The sequence below is a fragment of the Engystomops pustulosus genome, chromosome 6 (assembly GCF_040894005.1).
Source record: "Engystomops pustulosus chromosome 6, aEngPut4.maternal, whole genome shotgun sequence".
Classification (NCBI taxonomy): Eukaryota; Metazoa; Chordata; class Amphibia; order Anura; family Leptodactylidae; genus Engystomops; species Engystomops pustulosus.
In genome coordinates, this window is record NC_092416.1 from 155,843,115 (window position 1) to 155,863,557 (window position 20,443).

Genomic DNA, 20,443 nt, shown 5'->3' on the forward strand with positions numbered 1-20,443 from the left:
TTATGCTTTGTTAACTAACCACAACCTACCTGGAAGGGACTGTCTGACGTAGGTTGCGTCAGATACCTACCAGGAGGCCAGTTAATACTGGATCCATTGGAGATTTTCTCATTTTCAGGTTTGGCACGTGACCAACTATCAGGAACAGCAACGGGTGGACTTGTTGGCGATTCACTGCTTGGGAGAAGATCGTAGCGGCTGTAGGAGTCCTCTATAGATGGCTTTCCAGGAGGGCCAATACTTAGGTTCCCTGGCAGACTACCTGATTAGAAAAAACAAAAAAGGTAAGGGGGATTACTTACAAAACCAAATGTACACAGGGTATAATAAACATATCACGGATTGAATATACTTAGTCTTAGTGGATTATAGACTCGCTATAATCCCAGACACAGAACTGTATCTGAAAAGTGGGTGTTCTGAAGTATCTTATGGATTTAGTACTTACTTGGTTTGCCAGGGCTCGGGTCAAGGGGTGAAGCAGAGTTTGCCAGGCTGTCCATAGAATTCGGGTGAGTCCATTGAGGCAGGCGAGACTGAGATTGGGATGTGTCCTTCACTGACAGACCGCTAGTCATGTCCATACTGCTTACATTCATGGTGGGATTTAATCCAGGAACTGCATGGAAGAAACACGTTATACATTAGGCAGAATAGATTTTCTCTTTATGTATGTTAAGTATTTTGTCATTGTGCTGTTTTATCTTACTAGGATTCATTTCACTGTATAACTTTATATGATTGGTTGTTATATTATTCCATATGTACCTACCAATTGGGTATGGAGAGAAGTTATTAGAAGAAGGCTGCTGTTCTTTGGTGTGCAGGTCGGTCAGGCTTGATCCGGCTGGGTGGGGGGAGTAGCTGTCCAGTCCTGACTTGCCTGCGGGAGGATGTAATGGTGGATGAGGATGGGGAGGTTGCTGCTTCATGAGCAGAGCCTGGGCTAGTTGGCGCTGATGTTGCTGTATCTGCTGCTGCATGTTATTGATTGTACGTGCAACCTGCAAGTAGGAGGCAGAGAGGATGAGATTGTCTGAGGGATAGAGAACACACAAGAAAATATTAATAGAAATACCCTGCGACAAGCAAAGAGCACAACACAATCTGATAGATCCTTTTCATTTTTGCAGAAGTAAAAACATGGAAAAATGCAGGGGCCGATTTGGATGAGGAAATGTGAGTGAAGCAATCGAGGAGACCCTTAGTTTGGGGTGAACTGTACCCCCAGTGATCTGACACTATCTTGTGGTGGGGATAGTGTGACATTCAGCAATAGACTAGTAATACAGGGCAAGGACTGGGTGTGATAACATAATGAACACAGCGATAATAAAATGGCATTATTTCGGATGGGATGCACCAACAATCTGATCCTATGCATCCACCGGTGTCCCCAGTAGATATAAGGAGGCACACGTGTCATTTATCCCAATAACTATGCAGATCCCAGTAAACAATTATACTGAGAGCGTTCGGACGGATAACAAAAGGCTCGTTCTGGTGAAAGCAACTTCCACGGCGAGAAAGCAATCTCATTCACCTCCCATCCGTAACAAGTCTGACTTCCACTTGGCAAGTGTATCAGGCGAAAAACATTTTATTGCAAATAAATAATCGCTAACGGCGATGAAGAAGCCGAGCCAGACGTTTGTAGCTAGAGGCAAATCTAAACCAAGACGGAAGTTTCCAGACAGATCTGGACAGATATAAGCGGGTTTGACCTACTTGCTGCTCCTGTTGTCTCATGGGTCCGGAAACATTACGCTGAGCCTGTAACATCTGCTGCTGGAGTTGTAAACGCTGATACGCCTGCAGGTGCACGAGAAATGGGTCAGAGAGAGGAGAAAGCATTGCGCTCATACACAGATACTCTTCATTAGTGCTACATGTCTTCAGGAGGGCTGCAGATACCCTCAGCTACTCCCAGTTGTACATAACACTGCAGACCTAAAGAGACCACACAGCAAATGGGAATATGGAGGATCCCGGGTACTCACCAGCTGCAGCTGGTAGAGCTGGTTCAACATGGTCATATGCTGAGGATTAATTGGCGAGGTTAATAGTGCAGGGTTGAGACCAATGTTTTTTGCTGCAAACTGCAAAAGCTGTGCTTGAACCTGCAAGAGAAAGAGCAGGAGGAAAGTAATCAATGTACAGGAGGCCGTGTCTGTCTATCTTTGGTTTATGAACTATATCCAATGAAGATTACTAGTTATATAGATAATAGGGACCAAATAACACCACAGTCTATGCCTAAACGTCAGGATCAACTGCAGGTTTGTGATTAATGGACATGAACTGAGGCTCCATCTTCCGCTCCACCTTATTTTTGGGTGTCACAAGCTTCATCTTTCCAGGAGATCACTGACCACTATGGACGGCAGAGGTCATAGACGCAACTTCTGCTCTGGAGGCTCCAGTGATGACATTTTGTATTACACTAAATTCCACTATATATCAGAGAAAGGACGGTTGATTTCTCACTATTTCATCAAATGATGTCGTAAGGGAAGAAAATTTCCTCATTCTTTTGTTTTCAAGGAAGTAAAGCAGATACAGCCGACAGATACAAAACAATGTATTTAATTAAGAAATACCCCCAGGGGTTACGGGTAAAAGGAACCCGTCAGATTTGGAGAAACCGCCGTATTTAAAAAAAAAAATGTGTCGCTTGACACGCGCATACCTGCACCCGGCCTGGCTTGGGGAACTTCAGTGCACTCCGGTGGCATTCAGTGCAGAAGCGACACCTGGTGGATGTCGGGGAACTACCTTAGTGAATCGCCGGAAGACCCGAATCCTCCACAGACAACGCGCCGCTGGATCGCGAATGGACCGGGTAAGTAAATCTGCCCCAACGTGTCTAAACACAGTGGCCCACATTTGCTAAAGCCCCTGCCACAGTTTTCTGTCTGACTTTGCACATTCTTTTCAGTGCAAACTGCTTGCACATGTATTTAAGAAGTGTCTGCGCCACTGTCACACGTAACCCTTTTGTCGCCCCATGTTAAAGATGCACCAAAAAAGTTGGTCCACTCTGTCAGAGCAGTGCAGGGGGTGTCAGATTCATGAAGAACATGTCCCAGAAATCCTGAATCTGTTGCCCCCTGCACACTACACAAGCAACTGCACATAGTACACACTGCACTGTTCTTAGTTAATGTGGACAAGTAGGTGAAATTCCCTGGAAAACGAAAGTGATGTCATGTGTCTAAGGAGACCAGTAATTAGATGGTGTGGGTTGCATAACTATCGAAACTTTTAGCCAGACAGGGGGCCCAAACCGGAAGTACTGGAGCGACACGGGAACCGTGAGCCACAATGGGTTAAGACTGGGGTAATCTTCTTATATTTGGCTTCCTTGCTTTTAAAATCAACTTGTAAAATAATGCTAATGAGCCTGAAAGGCTAGTTCCCAGTGGTCCTCTGTGCTGTAGCTTCACAGATTATTACACAGTCTCCCCCCCCCACACTCTACCAGATCACTGTAGCAGTGGATGTTTAATCACACAGTGGGATCGGCCTACAGCACAGAGGCACTCTGGTACCGCTCCCCAGAGCCCTTCAGGCTCATTAGTATAAAAAATGAAGGAAGGAGGCCATGGATAACACATAGAGGATTACCACAGTCACGGTGGCTGGATCTATGAGTAATGTCCCTGGGTTACCATGCTGGATTTTGATGGTATAATTCCTTTACGGACTGAGTTCACCCTTGAATGCACCTGTAAGAAGAGGAGTCGGCGCTTCTGTGCAACCTATTAATAAGAAAAAAAATGAACAAACCTGAGGGGATAAAAACTGAGGCACTTGAGCACGAAGACTAGGCTGGGATGAGTTGAGAGGTTGCACTGGTGGCTGCTGTGGCTGTTGCATGGACCTGGCTTGTGCTGCTCCGCTATTGCCAAACATGCCCAGATTGCCACTCTGTATCTGTATATAGAAACGACCACATTACAGACAAATATTTCCACTGAATGGTGAAACCTCATGTCTGCACCTATTCGGCAGCGTGAATGATAAAGTCATGTAAAAAAAAGCCGACCGCTCACTTACCTGTCTAGAGGAATTCAAGTTCTGCATGTTTAGGCCTGGCGTCATACCACCAATGCCCTGGTTAGGGAGTGCACTATTTGGATGGGGGAGCTTCAGGCTTGGTGAAGGCAAAAATGGTGAAGTAGTGGGCTCTTCCATTAGGCCGCCATCCTGATTGGAGAGAGAGATGGTGAGCTGGAGAGGGTCCATCAGCACCAGAGAAAAGAAGCAAAATGAAATCAGATGAATAAGCAGCAATGGTGAAACAGCTTTACCATAGTAATATATCAGGGGGCAAATACTGGGAACACAGATAACCTAAAAGCCAAAGCATGAAGACCGCCAATGTCCAGCCACCCCATACATAGACATCTAGCTTCTCTTCTGTTCTGTAAACAATATTTAGTGATTAACTTTACAGCTATAAGGTTTAGTGGTCAGTGTGAAAAGTGCAGGGATCTGGTACTCTTGTATTTACCGTATAAGATGCACTTTTTAGAAAGAAAAAAATCTTTCTAAAAAGCGCCTGTGTCTTATAGACCACTGCCAGACCCTCCTGACTGCTGGAATGGAGATCAGATGAAGAACTGACAAAGCATTTCACCCCATCTCTCTCTGCACTGCTCTCCCTGTCCTCCCGATATGAGAATTACTAAAGGACCTGGAGTGATGTCAGAAGCATGTGACCGATCACGTGTTTCCTACCTCACTGCAAGGTCCTTTCATGTCGCCTGGGGAGGGGGCCAGAGAAGAAGTTGTGGCTGGGACAGTATGAAGAAGAGGTGTGTGTGTGAGAGACTGAATGGATGGATGTAGCAGAGCAGTGCGAGAGTGAGAGGATGGATGTAGCAGAGCAGTGCAAGAGCGAATGGATGCCTTTAGCAGAGCTGTGTGAGAGTGAATGAAAGGATATAGCAGGGCTGTGTGAGAGTGAATGAAAGGATATAGCAGGGCTGTGTCAGAGTGAATGAAAGGATATAGCAGGGCTGTGTGAGAGTGAATGAAAGGATATAGCAGGGCTGTGTGAGAGTGAATGAAAGGATATAGCAGGGCTGTGTGAGAGTGAATGAAAGGATATAGCAGGGCTGTGTGAGAGGGAATGAAATGATATAGCAGGGCTGTGTGAGAGTGAATGAAAGGATATAGCAGGGCTGTGTGAGAGTGAATGAAAGGATATAGCAGGGCTGTGTGAGAGTGAATGAAAGGATATAGCAGGGCTGTGTGAGAGGGAATGAAATGATATAGCAGGGCTGTGTGAGAGTGAATGAAAGGATATAGCAGGGCTGTGTGAGAGTGAATGAAAGGATATAGCAGGGCTGTGTGAGAGTGAATGAAAGGATATGGCAGGGCTGTGTGAGAGTGAATGGATGGATGTAGAAGGGAAAGTTTAACTTCTTTCAAATATATTTTTACATTTTTTTGATGACCAAATATAAATATTACTTGTATTATCATTAATATTATAACTAATAAAATTCCTAAATATAGAACATTTAAAAAAAATATATATATAATTTTTTTTTTTAGAATTTTTTTTTTTTTATTGCACTTTCCTTTACATACTCCAAATCAATCCACTTGAACACATCCCTACATTGCCGCCAGGATTCCTTCCAATCTTTTGGACAAACCGTCACAGAATAATAATTGTTGTTATATTTATCACATCCCTAATAAATCCATATTCTTAGGTTTTTCCGGTTTGGACTATCCAGGTCTGAGTCCTTCATAAAGAAGAGAAGAAAGCGTTGTCTGCAGCGCGGCGTCTGAGTTCTGTCACCAGGGATTTCTCATGACCTAATAGCTTTGCTGACATTTAGGAGAAGACAAGCACATGGCCACAAGTCTGTGTTTTTCTCAGCTGTTCACTGTGCAGAACATTAATCCGCTGCTTCACCCCCCCCCCCCACAACCTAGATTCTGCAGGACAGCAGACATCGAGTCCTATCAGATTGTGAAGCCAACTCAAGTATCTGTGACACCGCCAAATGCACAAACAGCAGAGCCAATAATATCCCCGGCAGCCATTGCTCCAGAACAGAGCGACCCTGACAGCGTGCAGTGAGCCCAAGCCCTATATACTCCCAGCATGTTACAGGGTACAGCAATGGGGGGCAAAATCTATAGATTAGACAGAATATGAAGATCTTAAAGCTTTAAAGGAAACCTACCACTTAAAAGTGGTAGGTTTTACACACATATACATGGCACCAGCTCGGGGTGAGCTGGTGCCGGAGCATATTTTTATTAGTAGAATAAAGCCCCTATCGCCGATTTATAAGTTATATTAACTTATATCTCAGCACACCGCACTAGGGCACAGCGCACCATGCGTGCGCCGGATTCTGAAGTGCACGCGCGCGCCTGTGCAACTCAGCACGGTCTGTTTCCCCGTGCTAAGTTGCGCAGGCGCGCGTGTGCCGAGAGCTCGGTGACGTCACCGGCTATATATGTGTGTAAAAACTACCACTTTTAAGTGGTAGGTTTCCTTTAAATAAAATTAAAAACTGCCTTTCCGGATATAATAGATATGCATAGAATCACTGTGCATGATGTGCTAGGTCTTAAGTTAAAGTCACCAGATTTTACTCCAATCAACTAGCAGCCCCTGAGGAGGGGTATGAAATGTCATTTCTAGAAATGCCTCTTATGTGAATGTGAAATCTCATCCGTTAAACTATAAAACAAAATAAATACTCACAGTCATTTGAAAAAGAACAGATAAACATTCGATAAACATGCTTCTGGTGTCATGTTAAAGATAAGAATCTCATCTTTTAGATCACATGAAATTTGTGTTACTGTGAGCTACAGAACCAGATATAGACAGTAGTTCAGGTTCTGTAGATCACAGACCCACAATCCCAATGTCATCTGAAAGATAAGATTGATATCATTAATATGACTTGACACCACAATTACTGTTCTAGGTGCTATAGAAATGGGGATCCTGAAGTGACACTATTCCTGCAGCCTCTAAAATTGACTCCTTTCAGCCAAAATAGGACTCTTCTCTGTTCATTGTCACATGACTTTTGAGAAGAATTTTATAGGTAAATTGGGAGATTTCAAATAAAAGTGAGAATTCTAGAAAAAACATTCCATAGCCTACCCGAGGGCAACCATAGTTTAATGGGCTAAAATCTGGTTTCCTTTAAGAAAAAGGAGAACTAAAGTATAGACAATGGACAAAAACTAAAAATATCCCAGTATTTCCTTTACTAATCTCCTCTGGCCATTGACTGGGCAATGAAACTTTCTCTGCCTGTCCAACATTGTTGCTCCATCGCCTTAATGTCCTGTACAACAAGACAACCAGCTGGAGCAGCAGATGGAGATCAGCATGGGTCCAGCCACTGGGATCCTGACTGATAACAAGAACACGGATAGGTATCCCTGATCTATAGTACTAGAATAGAGCAGGAGTGTGCACGCTCAATCACCTCCTCAATGGCAGCTCTGGATGGGGAAGAACGTTACAATTTGGAGCAACCCTGTGCAGCCCAGATCACTTAAAGGGGTTTTCCCAGGAAGACAAGTTAGGCCTTATCCACAAGATAGGGCCTAACTTGCCGATCAGTGGGGGTCTCATTGTTGAGAAGCCCACAGATCGCAAAAACGAGGGGTCCGATGCTCCCATGGATAGGGCCAAACTTGTCCTCGTGGGAAAACCCCTTTAAACAACCTTCACCATATTATCTATCCCTTTGTTCTCTGCAGGATTCTCTACAGGAGGGTAACATCCACGTCTATGATTTGTGACCACACTGGTCACATTAGTTCATTAGTTTGGGATGACACAGAATCTATTCTTAATAACGAATAAGCACTTTCTACAGCTTTACACAGGAATAAAAATACTATCTCTGACTACCTTGTCTAGGAAAGTAGGGCGGTCCATGGAAGACTCTTTGGAGATCGGTGGTGGGCGGCAGCTCAGGGGCTTGGCGACCATAGCGTTATAGTCTCCCATTCCCAATCCCCGCTTGTCCATCTCCACCTTCTTTTCCAGGAGAGCACCTGAGAAGTAAAGAGGGCAGAGTCACAACGGATCGCACCTGAGGTGACAGCGAAGAAGGATCATACGTGGAACCCAATGTCTCACTGGTCATTGAGGAATACTCACTCATGGCCTGGTCCAGGTTCATGTTGTTACTCTTCAAGGCCTCTTCTGCAGGCTCTTTCTGTAAAGGGAAACATGAAAAAGCAGAAAAAAAATTAGTTAAAAATGCAAAAAGCTTTCAACTTTCAAAGGGTTGTAACACAAGTCTGAAGCCGAAAATAAAACTCTTACATTAAAAACCACCTACATTTTGAATATCTTACCAATATTTCACTGTAAATATAATGGGATTTTATGGATTCACTTTTAAGGGGTTGTCTGACATTAATAAAAACTTTACTGTTGGGCTGTGAAAAATATAAACCTATACTTACCTGCCCTGGCACTCCCGGTGTCCTGAGCCAACGTACACTGCTGCCGTGCCCATTTGTTGACAGGGGGACCCTCCAACCACTTCAGGGTGGTTTTGGAGGAGTGGAGCTCCCGCGCCAAGGGAGGCAAGTATAGGTTTATTATTTTCACAGAACAACCCAACCACCCACCTACCCAGGAGCAAAATTTTTATTATTGTTGGACAACCCCTTTAAATTCCTTGGGTATCATAGATTTACATTAAATACCGAAAAACGTACCGGAAAGCCCATGTCAGTGAGCTGTTTAGTCAATCGGGACACAATCCAGGCCTCGTCAGACTTATTTGGGGTCTTCATGCCCTGCTTTATCAAAAAGTAATAAAAAAACGAACACGATCAAAACAGATAACATACACACATGAGGATCTGTCAGCTATCTCCACCCCCCGATCACAAACCTTGGAAAGTCCTTTCTTGGGGCCGTTGCCCCAAGAATTGCAGGAGGAGTTACTGTCTTGGGAAGCAGCATTATTCCACATATCATTCTCCTCATCCTCCCACTGACTGAGGCCGACCTCCTCTCCTCCACTTCCCCAGCTTTCTTGCATAGATTTTGGAGCTAAAATCGGGAAACCAAAAAGCAAACATATCAATAGGAGTAGCAGGAGGTATATAGTCAGCTGGACCTGGCCAATACATAATATAACCCTAAGTAGGGTCTGGGCTACTCCTAGCAAGACATTGACTGGTGGATATTACTGGTTATAAGCAATGCACTCTTAAAGGGATTGTCTAGTCACAACAAGTTATCCCTTATCCCCTATTAGTAGGGATCCCAAGTGGTAGGACACCCACTGATCACTAGAATGGTATCTTTTGTATCCCAAATAAATGGGGCGGCAGGACAGCCATGCACACTATCACGGTATTCACTGTGTGTGACACTGAAATAGGTGAGCAGTGCGATCAGCTATCCGCATCAGCATCATAGAGGTGAATATAGCTGAAGACACATAAGTGACCAGCTTCTCTACTGATACAGGTGTACAATGGACCCAATTCTTGTGATCTGCGGGGGTTCCACCACTAGGACCCTCATCATTCAGCAAGTTATCCCAAACCCTGTGGATAGCGGGGGAACTTAATGTGGCTGTACAACTCCTTTAAGTGTGACCTCAAATAAAAGGGGTGGGAGGAAGAAAATAATTCCCCTTTGTTACAGAACAAACTAATACTCGCTTCTCCAATTCTCCTCAATGTCCCACATTTCCAGAAATTAAGGATGACGTGACTATTGCGTCAGCCAATCGCTGGTTGATGATGTCATCCCACAGTACCGACAAAACGGGTCAGTGTGTAGAATGGGAGGAACACGTATACAGTATGTATATACAGGTCAAGGTAAAACTGGGTGGTTCTGACTGGCGTACCTGGTTTGCACAGCGCAGGGGCAGCAGTTTGAGCACTTGTCCTTCCGTAAGATCCGGGAGATTCGGCAGAGCCGTCCGCCCAACCTGAACCACTATTGGTAGGCTTGCCCCATGCTGAAGTCCCATTGTCAACTGCAGCAGACGGAGATGGAGGTTCCCCCCAGGAGGCTTCGTTCTTTGAATGGACAGGTGGCATATCTCCCCAGCCTGAAAATCACACAAGAGACTTGTCTTTCCATAATATGAATATCTTACAATGTCCTTCAATAGTACAGAAAACCCTATGAAAAAAGAAACATGGAGATTTTACCCCATTAAACTACCAGCGCCCTCAGGTAGGGGATGAAATGGCCTTCTCACCGGATATCCTCCAAAATATCCTCCAAAGTAGAAGAGTCAGATTTGCCTGCGACTAGACAAGTTTAGAGGCTGCTTTTGGCGTATTAAAGAGAAACTGCCATTAAATAAACCCACCCAAAATAAATACGTCATTAAAAACTATGATTAAAAAACATCACCCTTATCCCTAAATGGTTCCTTCCCATGGAAAATAATGGATATGGTTTGTGTGAGGAGAAGATATACAATTTTCCAATATTCTTTCCGTATCAATTCCTCAGGTTTTGTAGACCTCTGCTTGCTGTCCTGCTATAGAAAGCTAGTAGGTTTACGTCTACTGGATAGAAATCTGTGCATGGTCTCATCACAATTTAATATGACACCAAAAGTTTCCAGTTTATAGAACTGAGGATATGGGCATCTGAAAAGACATTCCCCCTGCAGCCTCTAAAATTGACTCCTCTCGGGCAAAATGTGACTCTTCTCTGCCCATTTTCACATGACTTTGGAGTTTTTCTTATAGGTAAACATGTGAGATTTCACCTAAAAGAGGGAAGTCTAGAAACAACATTTCATACCCAACCAGAGGGGATAGTAGTTTGATGGGGTTAAATCTGGTGACTGGTTCGCTTTAAGAGGACCCGTTTTAGACAAGAGTGCAGCGGGGAACATTTTGGGTAAGTGTAAGCAGGCACAACAGATCTGCACATAGAATCTAGGTCAAGGATAATTTTTCTGAGCTGCGGAAATCTATGTTCTTACATCAGCCGGAGGATCCGGTCTCTGCAGGACACATCATGACGAGAAGATGTAATAAGAGGTTTTTTGGATGATATGTATGGCTTTTGTGCCTGCATTCTGGAATACTTGTGCCGCTTAGGTCTTCTTTTAGCTCATTGTCAGGTTATCGGGGTTAATCACTATGACAACCCGTCTCAGGCGATGACACTGCGCTATTACCTGTAATCTGCCAAGACTTAAATATACAGATTGCAGACATGAAGTGCATAACCTTTAGTAGCCAGGCAGGAAAAAAGACACCTCAATAATCCACCCCCACACTAACATACATGACCACAACTGGGACGGGGAAGGGGTATTATGCATTACATTCTGTACCAATAGATTCAAGATGTCAAAAAAAAAAAGTAAACATAAAAATAAGAAAAAAACCCCCACAGAATTGCTACATGTATACATATAGACATCCATGCAGAAAGAGTCCATAAATCCACTTAAAGGACACCTGTCATCAGGTCAGTGTCACTAGTCCTGTCACCGCTACCTGTTGGAGCAGATCACAAGGATCCATCCCAGCCTTTATCTAGTTATTTCATACATTATTCATTGTAAAATCATCTATTCTTTATTATGTAAATGAGGCTGGTCACATGGTCAGAGGCAGTGATGTCACCCCTGTTCCCCCTCCCCTCTCCTCCCCCTGCTCATGTCTGTGTGTAATGTATAGTAAAGTATGGCTAGTGTGTGTGCTGCATCTGCTGACATGCTGCATCCTCCTAATACACATGTGTGAGACACAGACATCAGCTACACATGTACCTGACATGTTCTGCTATAACATGGCTGCCTGGAGCTGTTGTATCTCTCCTATACACACACAGACTTAAGGGGCGCCAGCACCAGGAAGCACATGGAGGAGACATTACACCATTACACCTAACACCATTATACAGGCTGTCAGTCATGTGTATAGGAGTATCTCATACACACACAGGCTGCAGGGGGCGCCAGGACCAGGAACCACATGGAGGAGCCATTACCCCATTATACAGACTGTCAGTCATGTGTATAGGAGTATCTCATACACACACAGGCTGCAGGGGGCGCCTGTACCAGGAAGCAAATGGAGGAACCATTACACCATTATACAGACTGTCAGTCATGTGTATAGGAGTATCTCATACACACACAGGCTGCAGGGGGCGCCTGTACCAGGAAGCAAATGGAGGAACCATTACACCATTATACAGACTGTCAGTCATGTGTATAGGAGTAACTCATACACACACAGGCTGCAGGGGCTGCCAGCACCAGGAAGCACATGGAGGAACCATTACACCATTATACAGACTGTCAGTCATGTGTATAGGAGTAACTCATACACACACAGGCTGCAGGGGGCGCCAGGACCAGGAACCACATGGAGGAGCCATTACCCCATTATACAGACTGTCAGTCATGTGTATAGGAGTATCTCATACACACAGGCTGCAGGGGGCGCCTGTACCAGGAAGCAAATGGAGGAACCATTACACCATTATACAGACTGTCAGTCATGTGTATAGGAGTAACTCATACACACACAGGCTGCAGGGGCTGCCAGCACCAGGAAGCACATGGAGGAACCATTACACCATTATACAGACTGTCAGTCATGTGTATAGGAGTAACTCATACACACACAGGCTGCAGGGGGCGCCAGGACCAGGAACCACATGGAGGAGCCATTACCCCATTATAGCTCACATCATTATACAGGCTGTCAGTCATGTGTATAGGTGTATCTCATACACACACAGGCTGCAGGGGCTGCTAGCACCAGGAAGCACATGGAGGAACCATTACACCATTATACAGACTGTCAGTCATGTGTATAGGAGTAACTCATACACACACAGGCTGCAGGGGGCGCCAGGACCAGGAACCACATGGAGGAGCCATTACCCCATTATAGCTCACATCATTATACAGGCTGTCAGTCATGTGTATAGGTGTATCTCATACACACACAGGCTGCAGGGGCTGCCAGCACCAGGAAGCACATGGAGGAGGCTTATGAACTTAAAACCATAAAGCCCCTTCAGAATTTGTCCGTAAATTTACAATGGATATTTGGGAAGAGGTTATACCAACATTAACAAATACTGTGACTCTCTTACAAGTTCTATAGTGAGACAAGGAAATGCATTGGTTGGGGTAACAGTGTAACACCCCTATCATCTGTATACTGTGTTAACATTGGAGACCCTGGTTCTCGACGTGTAACGTATGGGTTGCATCTATTGACGGCAAAGCTCCAGGTTCAGTAAGGATTAGATATGGGGAGCAGTTCAGTGGCTATAATACCCTCCTTAATTACGGTAAGAGTTCCTATGACAACGATAGCGTCCTTATGCTATATGCACATGGATGCGGAGGCTTGCTTTACCATTCCCATTTTAGACAGCTTGGGAAGGACACTTAAGCCGGCTAAGAACAAAGAGGTAGCATCTTAATAAGCAGATCTACCTTTCTCTAATCCTGCCAGTGCTTTCAGAGGGGAACAAACAGCCGGCGTCTGTCACCGAGGAGGTGACATTGATACCCGGCCGCTTTATCTCCGAGGTGATTCCACTAAGACTGCACATCATGTCCGGTAGGTTTCTAACAGGAACCAAGGTAGCAACACCTTGTTTTATGGACCCACTCATAGTCCAGACTGATGCAGAATAAAGAATATAAGGTCTATAGAATAGGCACACGTCGGGTTGTATTTCCGTACTACAAAACATTTCAAATATAAGCCAAAAAATTAAAAGCAGCTAAAAATAATATAAATTATATAATATAAAAAATTGCCTACAATAAAACGGATAAAATGTTTGCTTCCAATCTGTATTTTCTCTGTAAAAGTCAATGGGATCTAAGAATACAGATCTGTATTTTCATCATAGATGTCAAAGGAGTCTTATTACAGATGTGTATTTTTAGGTCCCATTGACTTTTCTAAGAATGTCCTCTGGGATCCTCGTTCTCCCTGCAGGAGGCGGCGCACGTCACTGGAAGCCATGGTTCGGATCTGTAGGATCTTTACTAGCTGGTAACCTAGGCCATTTTTTGGGTAATATTTCTGCCCCTGCCTCATAAACCTGCACTCCTGGAAGAGCGGAGCATATATGCATGCATGGTGCTCAATATCAAGCTCTTAAAGGGGTTTTCCCATGAAAGAAATTCTCACATTTCTCTCCACTAGTGATGTTAACACAATAAAGATCATTTTAACCCTTTACTTACTGCTCAGTTTTATTGCTGTTTTAGCTCTTATCTATCCCTTGGCAGCTCAATGCAAAATCCCAGGGACGGGGCCTCTCTAAGCAAAAACATTATGACCCATCTAGTTTTGTGGGTTGACAATGTGGTTACATTATCAGGGTACAGGTGTATATACACTTTCATCTGACTTCTGACATTGTACTAACACACTGATACATAGAAAGATGAGATGAGACAGATCAGAGATGCATGAGATGATAACACAGAGTGCATTACACTGTGAGCTCTGCTACATCTCACAGCTGTGTGCCTGCCTCCCCCTTCCCCCGGATCCTCTTATCTCTTTGTAGCTTGTAGTTTACAGCCTCTCTCTCTGCTCAGCATTTGCTGGAAGGAAGTAATCAGTGAGAGTCTCTGAGCTCCATGCAGGGGGCGTGGCTACAGGCACAGCAGAGACAGACAGAAATCTCATCTGCATAATCTCATCCAAGAGGGCTGTCACCCGACCCTAAATCAGAAGTTTCTGGGTTGTGTCTAGGGGCACCTGAAATTGTGTACACCAGAACTGATAGAGACAGGTTGGAGTTGTGTCTTTGAAATGCTGCATTTTTGTTAATAACAGTGAATTAGAGAATGTGTTATTTTTGTTATCCTGAGTACATATAAGAAACTTGTCCTCGTGAGAATACCCCTTTAAATGGCTTTATAAGACCCATAACTTTACCTTCCCTCCTATTAAGTTAATTGATACTGTGCCCCCCATTTAAATAGGGCATGGAGACAGAAGGGTACACAAATCCACTCTCCGGTCTTGTAGATGAGTGGAACAGGAGCATGCAGTAATGACTAAGTCATGGGACCCCTGTTCTTGAGTTTGGTGGGTGTCTAGGTTATATGGACAGCGTTAGTAAGGGTGGTGCTCCGCTAACCAGTGCCTCTGCTTCCCGACCTGATGGCCTTAGCAGTCACAGGAATGGAGATGTATACGGGAGTCAGTAACCCCATCACTTCATGACAGGAGCTCAGGGGTGGGAATGTATTACTGTACACCTCTCATGGCCCCCATGGGCTTTCCATTCCGTTTTAGCAGTGGTCACCCAAGTTATTTAATCACAAGAAGCCCAAGTATTACAATTTATCCAGAACATCATCCCTAAGGCGCCCTCTGCTAGTAACTATATTACATGGCTGTATCTACTCAGCCACACAGAATATTTGTGTAGCCTCTATGTAGTGTGGCCGCCCAGGCCTGTAACATTTTCCACAATGTAAGTAAAAATATAAAAGAAGAATTTAGTAAGCTACGAAAGCTGCGTCTGTGGGGAGAGACTTTCCTACCAACTTCCTGACCAATGATCCAAAGAAAGCAAAAGGGGAAACCTCTCTTCTCCACTTGAAATTGCATTGTAACTCCCTCCCCCTTGTAATATCTACTGAATGAATATATTATATACACACACACACAGTCAAAGGGCTGAAATATACAGTATCACCTTTAAATAGGGTAGAACGGAGGGATATAGAATAAATGTTTGATTACTGGAGGTAATATATACCCCCTCATCCTCATAGACTGTAAGCTCTTGTGTCACCCCCTCATCCTCATAGACTGTAAGCTCTTGTGTCACCCCTCATCCTCATAGACTGTAAGCTCTTGTGTCACCGCTCATCCTCATAGACTGTAAGCTCTTGTGTCACCCCCTCCTCCTCATAGACTGTAAGCTCTTGTGTCACCCCCTCCTCCTCATAGACTGTAAGCTTTTGTGTCACCCCCTTATCCTCATAGACTGTAAGCTCTTGTGTTACCCCCTCATCCTCATAGACTGTAAGCTCTTGTGTCACCCCCTCCTCCTCATAGACTGTAAGCTCTTGTGTCACCCCCTCCTCCTCAGACTGTAAGCTCTTGTGTCATCCCCTCCTCCTCATAGACTGTAAGCTCTTGTGTCTCCCCCTCATCCTCATAGACTGTAAGCTCTTGTGTCACCCCCTCATCCTCATAGACTGTAAGCTCTTGTGTCACCCCCTCATCCTCATAGACTGTAAGCTCTTGTGTCACCCCTCATCCTCATAGACTGTAAGCTCTTGTGTCACCCCCTCCTCCTCATAGACTGTAGGCTCTTGTGTCACCCCTCCTCCTCATAGACTGTAAGCTCTTGTGTCACCCCCTCATCCTCATAGACTGTAAGCTCTTGTGTCACCCCCTCCTCCTCAGACTGTAAGCTCTTGTGTCTCCCCCTCATCCTCATAGACTGTAAGCTCTTGTGTCACCCCCTCATCCTCATAGACTGTAAGCTCTTGTGTCACCCCCTCATCCTCATAGACTGTAAGCTCTTGTGTCACCCCCTCCTCCTCATAGACTGTAAGCTCTTGTGTCACCCCTCATCCTCATAGACTGTAAGCTCTTGTGTCACCCCCTCCTCCTCATAGACTGTAGGCTCTTGTGTCACCCCTCCTCCTCATAGACTGTAAGCTCTTGTGTCACCCCCTCATCCTCATAGACTGTAAGCTCTTGTGTCACCCCTCCTCCTCATAGACTGTAAGCTCTTGTGTCACCCCCTCCTCCTCATAGACTGTAAGCTCTTGTGTCACCCCCTCCTCCTCAGACTGTAAGCTCTTGTGTCATCCCCTCCTCCTCATAGACTGTAAGCTCTTGTGTCTCCCCCTCATCCTCATAGACTGTAAGCTCTTGTGTCACCCCCTCATCCTCATAGACTGTAAGCTCTTGTGTCACCCCCTCATCCTCATAGACTGTAAGCTCTTGTGTCACCCCCTCCTCCTCATAGACTGTAAGCTCTTGTGTCACCCCTCATCCTCATAGACTGTAAGCTCTTGTGTCACCCCCTCCTCCTCATAGACTAAGCTCGTGTGATCAGGACTACTATTGTTCCATATGACTGTTTGTACTCTGTAATGTAATTTATATTATATTTGTATATGTCCCCTATGATTTGTAAAGCGCTATGGAATATGATGCTTCTATATAAATAACGATTAAATATATATAATTTATAATATAATAAATAGCAATAAAACAATAATAAAATAACACTAACCTGGGCCGAGCAACGGGGATCGGTTTTGCTGGGCACTTGACTGATGAGGTGGTGGTGGTGGTTCGGCCAGATTAGTACTTGGAGGAGTGACTGGGGCGGTGTTGGTGCTGGGTGATGGGACAGTCTGAACCACGGTGCTATTCCTATCCCACATGTTGACAGTTTTGCTGATGTAAGTGCTCGGGTCTCCCCAAGCTGAGGTACCATCATCGATTTCTATTTTGCGGCGTATGGACGGCGGTGAAGGCTCCTCCCAGCCACTGGGCTCAGCGTTTGCATCCTTCTGCTTGGCTGACGGTGGCGGTGGCACGGGTCCGCCAACCCACCCGGATCCAGTCTGTTTTACAGAGGCAGCTCCTCCCCAACCACTCACATTGTTGTCTTGGGGTTTGTTACCCCAGTTTTGCTGAGGAGTTTTTAAGGGTTCCCCCCAGCCTGTACCCGGATTTGCCTTAGTGCTTGTGCCATTTCCCCACCCGCTGGTCCCAGACCGTGAATTTTCATTCCACCCCGTTCCAGCCTTGCCCTCAGCGTCCCACCCCGGTGCGTTTTTCTTTCCGTCCGCCATATGCGTTGGAATGGGTGGCGCGTCATTCCAGTCTCCCCCACCAGCCGGCCAGCTGGGATTTGATTTCTGCCCATCTCCCCAGCCTTGGGGTTTGGACTTGTGAGGCTCGCTCCATGTTGGAGACTTGTCCTCTTGATTGGTGGACCCGCTCCAAGCGTGGCCACTTTTGGCAGCAGCATTGACAACAGTAGAGCTTGCAGGGTCTCCCCAACCCCCTGGACCATTTGGCGCTTTGTTTTCTACCCAACTTGCATTTACAGGAGCAGATATAGGTTGGGGGCCGACCCATCCTGATACTGAAGAGGTATTTGTACTGTTCATGATGGACCCTTCGCTCTTGCCCCCTGAGTTTGGGGGCTGTGTGTTATTACAGCCCCAAGCTTCAGTCCCAATAGTCTTCTTGTCAGGCCGCTGAAATTCATCAAATTCCCATGCAATGTTTTGCTTCACTGGGACCTGTCCCCAACCTGTGTTGGATAGGACCCTTGGGTCTAGGTCTTGTCTTGGCATCTGGATCTGCCCCTGATCTGGCGTAGTCTTGTCCCCCCGCTGAGCTTCTCCCACCCTTCCTTCATTTGGATTTCCAGCACTGTCATTTGACGGCGTCCCAGACGATACAGATTTGGCCCTTGAGTTGATTTGATCACTTCCCTGCTGAGGAGGATTCTGAATGGTAACACTATCCCACCCTGTTGATCCTTTCCCATTGATGTCATTACTGGAATGCTGGTTTGGAGCCTTAACCCATTCACCATTCATGTTGTTGCTTGTGCCGCGGTTTGGTTGACCCCAAGGTCCAGAATGCATATTTCCATTGCTTCTCCCTCTCCCCCATGCCAGTACTCCTGGGCTGGTAGGTGGTCCTGAATCCCAAGCACTAACCCCTGTACCATCTTTCTGAGCCGCACATCCCGATCCATTTTGCTTAGCACTTACTGCTGTATTAGCAGTATCTCCAGTTTCCTGATTGAAGCCAGAACTGCAGTTTCCAGTAGCGGAGACACCAGGTGATAACCCCCAGACCGAACCGCCTGTTCCGTCACCACCGACCCCGCCGACTTGAGAAACTGAACCATTAGCACCAGGAAGGCTTTGCAGGTGTGGTGGGATGATGCTCCCCATTCCTACCGCCATCCCCCAGTTGGGCAGTCCATTCGTCTGCATTGCATTAATGGGGTTTGGTGAAGAATTCATGGGGTTAGTGTTATTTGGTCCATCAGTGTTAAGGTTCTGAGGTTGTATGCTGAAAGACACATTCTGAGAAGTGGACGTTTGTGGTTCTGTGCTCTCTTGTGACTGCAAATTTCTCCAAGCGTTCCCGTTCTGGTTGCTGATATTCTGACCTATGGCACTGACTGGACTGCAAATGTTTGAAGGGTTACCTCCACCTAAAGTTCCTTCGTGTCCGAGCACAGGCCAGGCAGCTGGATTGGCATTAGGGTTAAGGTTAAGATTAATGCCGGTATTTGAGTTGGAAGATCCCCAGCAGTTCTGGCTCCTACCCTCTCCAATCATGCTGTCCACCTTCCCTTCCCCGCTGCCGGAGGAGCAGTGTGTGATGCTAGAGCCAGAGCCGCTGGTTGGACCCCAAACCCTGGCCAAGTTTCCATTCCCATTAGCTCCGCCAGCTCCAACGGCACTCTGGTTAGAAGTGCTTTGGATGAGTGCTCCATTGGTGCCATTATTGCCATTTGATTTCTTTGTATGTCCAGTGAAGTTGCCTTGGGCACTCGTCGTAGCCATGCTACTTTTCTCTGAGCCGCAGTTGGAGGCAGAGTCAGTGTCTGTAGTACATTCTGAGGCAGATTCAGTCTCAGTTCCTGTAATGGAAGGCCACGCTTCCTTGTCAGTCCTGTCTATTATCACTTTATCCCAGCTATAACTGCTGTCACCTCGGAGTGTAGGCTGCGGTCCCCAATGGGAATTTTCATAATGGTCTCCAAGACCACCGTGACCGAGATCTGGAAAGCAGAAAAGGAGAAAATTAGGAAATGTGGAAAACAATACAAAGTAACATCACATCACGTTCTAAACCAGCTTGGTGTGAATACTGCCTCATTCTCCGAATTTATGCCTAATATTCTACCAGAATGAATCAGGAGGAGATGAACTCGGGCAACTATATTAAAAGGCTTCTATTAGGTCTGCACACATCCAAAAGGTGGTCATGCTGTGAGCCCCTCACCATTTCGAGCACTACTTGGCCGTAATCCCTGCTATTGTAGTCTCTTCCGTTCTCATTTCCGCCAAAATATCGTCCCTAAAGGAAATCTAAAATCAAGCATGGATACAACGGGGACACTAGTAGATTCAGGCTCTGTGACTGATAATCTTCATACATTTTTAATTCGATGGCCACTTCTTTCTAAAAACACCTTTATGCTAATGAGCATGAAGAGCTCCAGGGGGTGTTACCAAAGCCCCTCCCGGCTGCTGTTACTTTGTTCCCACTCCCCCTGTGTGCTGAGACTTCCTGTGGGGCTTCCGAGAACAGTCTGTGACGCTAAAGCACAGAGGGGCTCTGACAACACACCCAGTAGCCTTTCAGGCTCATTAGCATCATTCTAAAAGTTGATTTTAGATGGAAGGAGGCCATGGATAACAAA

The 20,443-nt window shown here is 45.6% G+C and overlaps 1 protein-coding gene across 3 annotated transcripts in view; it reads right to left on the reverse strand.

The window, feature by feature from the left end:
- TNRC6C (trinucleotide repeat containing adaptor 6C) overlaps positions 1-20,443 on the reverse strand; it is a 159,645-nt gene that overhangs the window by 11,338 nt on the left and 127,864 nt on the right. The window contains exons 7-19 of one of the 3 annotated variants that reach the window (XM_072111986.1): positions 17,270-19,798; positions 9,885-10,091; positions 8,913-9,073; positions 8,734-8,814; positions 8,165-8,222; positions 7,913-8,058; positions 4,060-4,209; positions 3,790-3,936; positions 2,001-2,120; positions 1,729-1,812; positions 773-1,004; positions 449-619; positions 71-262 (exon numbers count right to left, since the gene is read on the reverse strand). In XM_072111986.1, the coding sequence (XP_071968087.1) occupies positions 71-262; positions 449-619; positions 773-1,004; positions 1,729-1,812; positions 2,001-2,120; positions 3,790-3,936; positions 4,060-4,209; positions 7,913-8,058; positions 8,165-8,222; positions 8,734-8,814; positions 8,913-9,073; positions 9,885-10,091; positions 17,270-19,798 (4,278 nt within the window). Of the gene's footprint in view, positions 1-70; positions 263-448; positions 620-772; positions 1,005-1,728; positions 1,813-2,000; positions 2,121-3,789; positions 3,937-4,059; positions 4,234-7,912; positions 8,059-8,164; positions 8,223-8,733; positions 8,818-8,912; positions 9,074-9,884; positions 10,092-17,269; positions 19,799-20,443 lie in introns of all 3 variants that reach the window. The other 2 variants (XM_072111985.1, XM_072111984.1) reach the window with 2 other exon arrangements.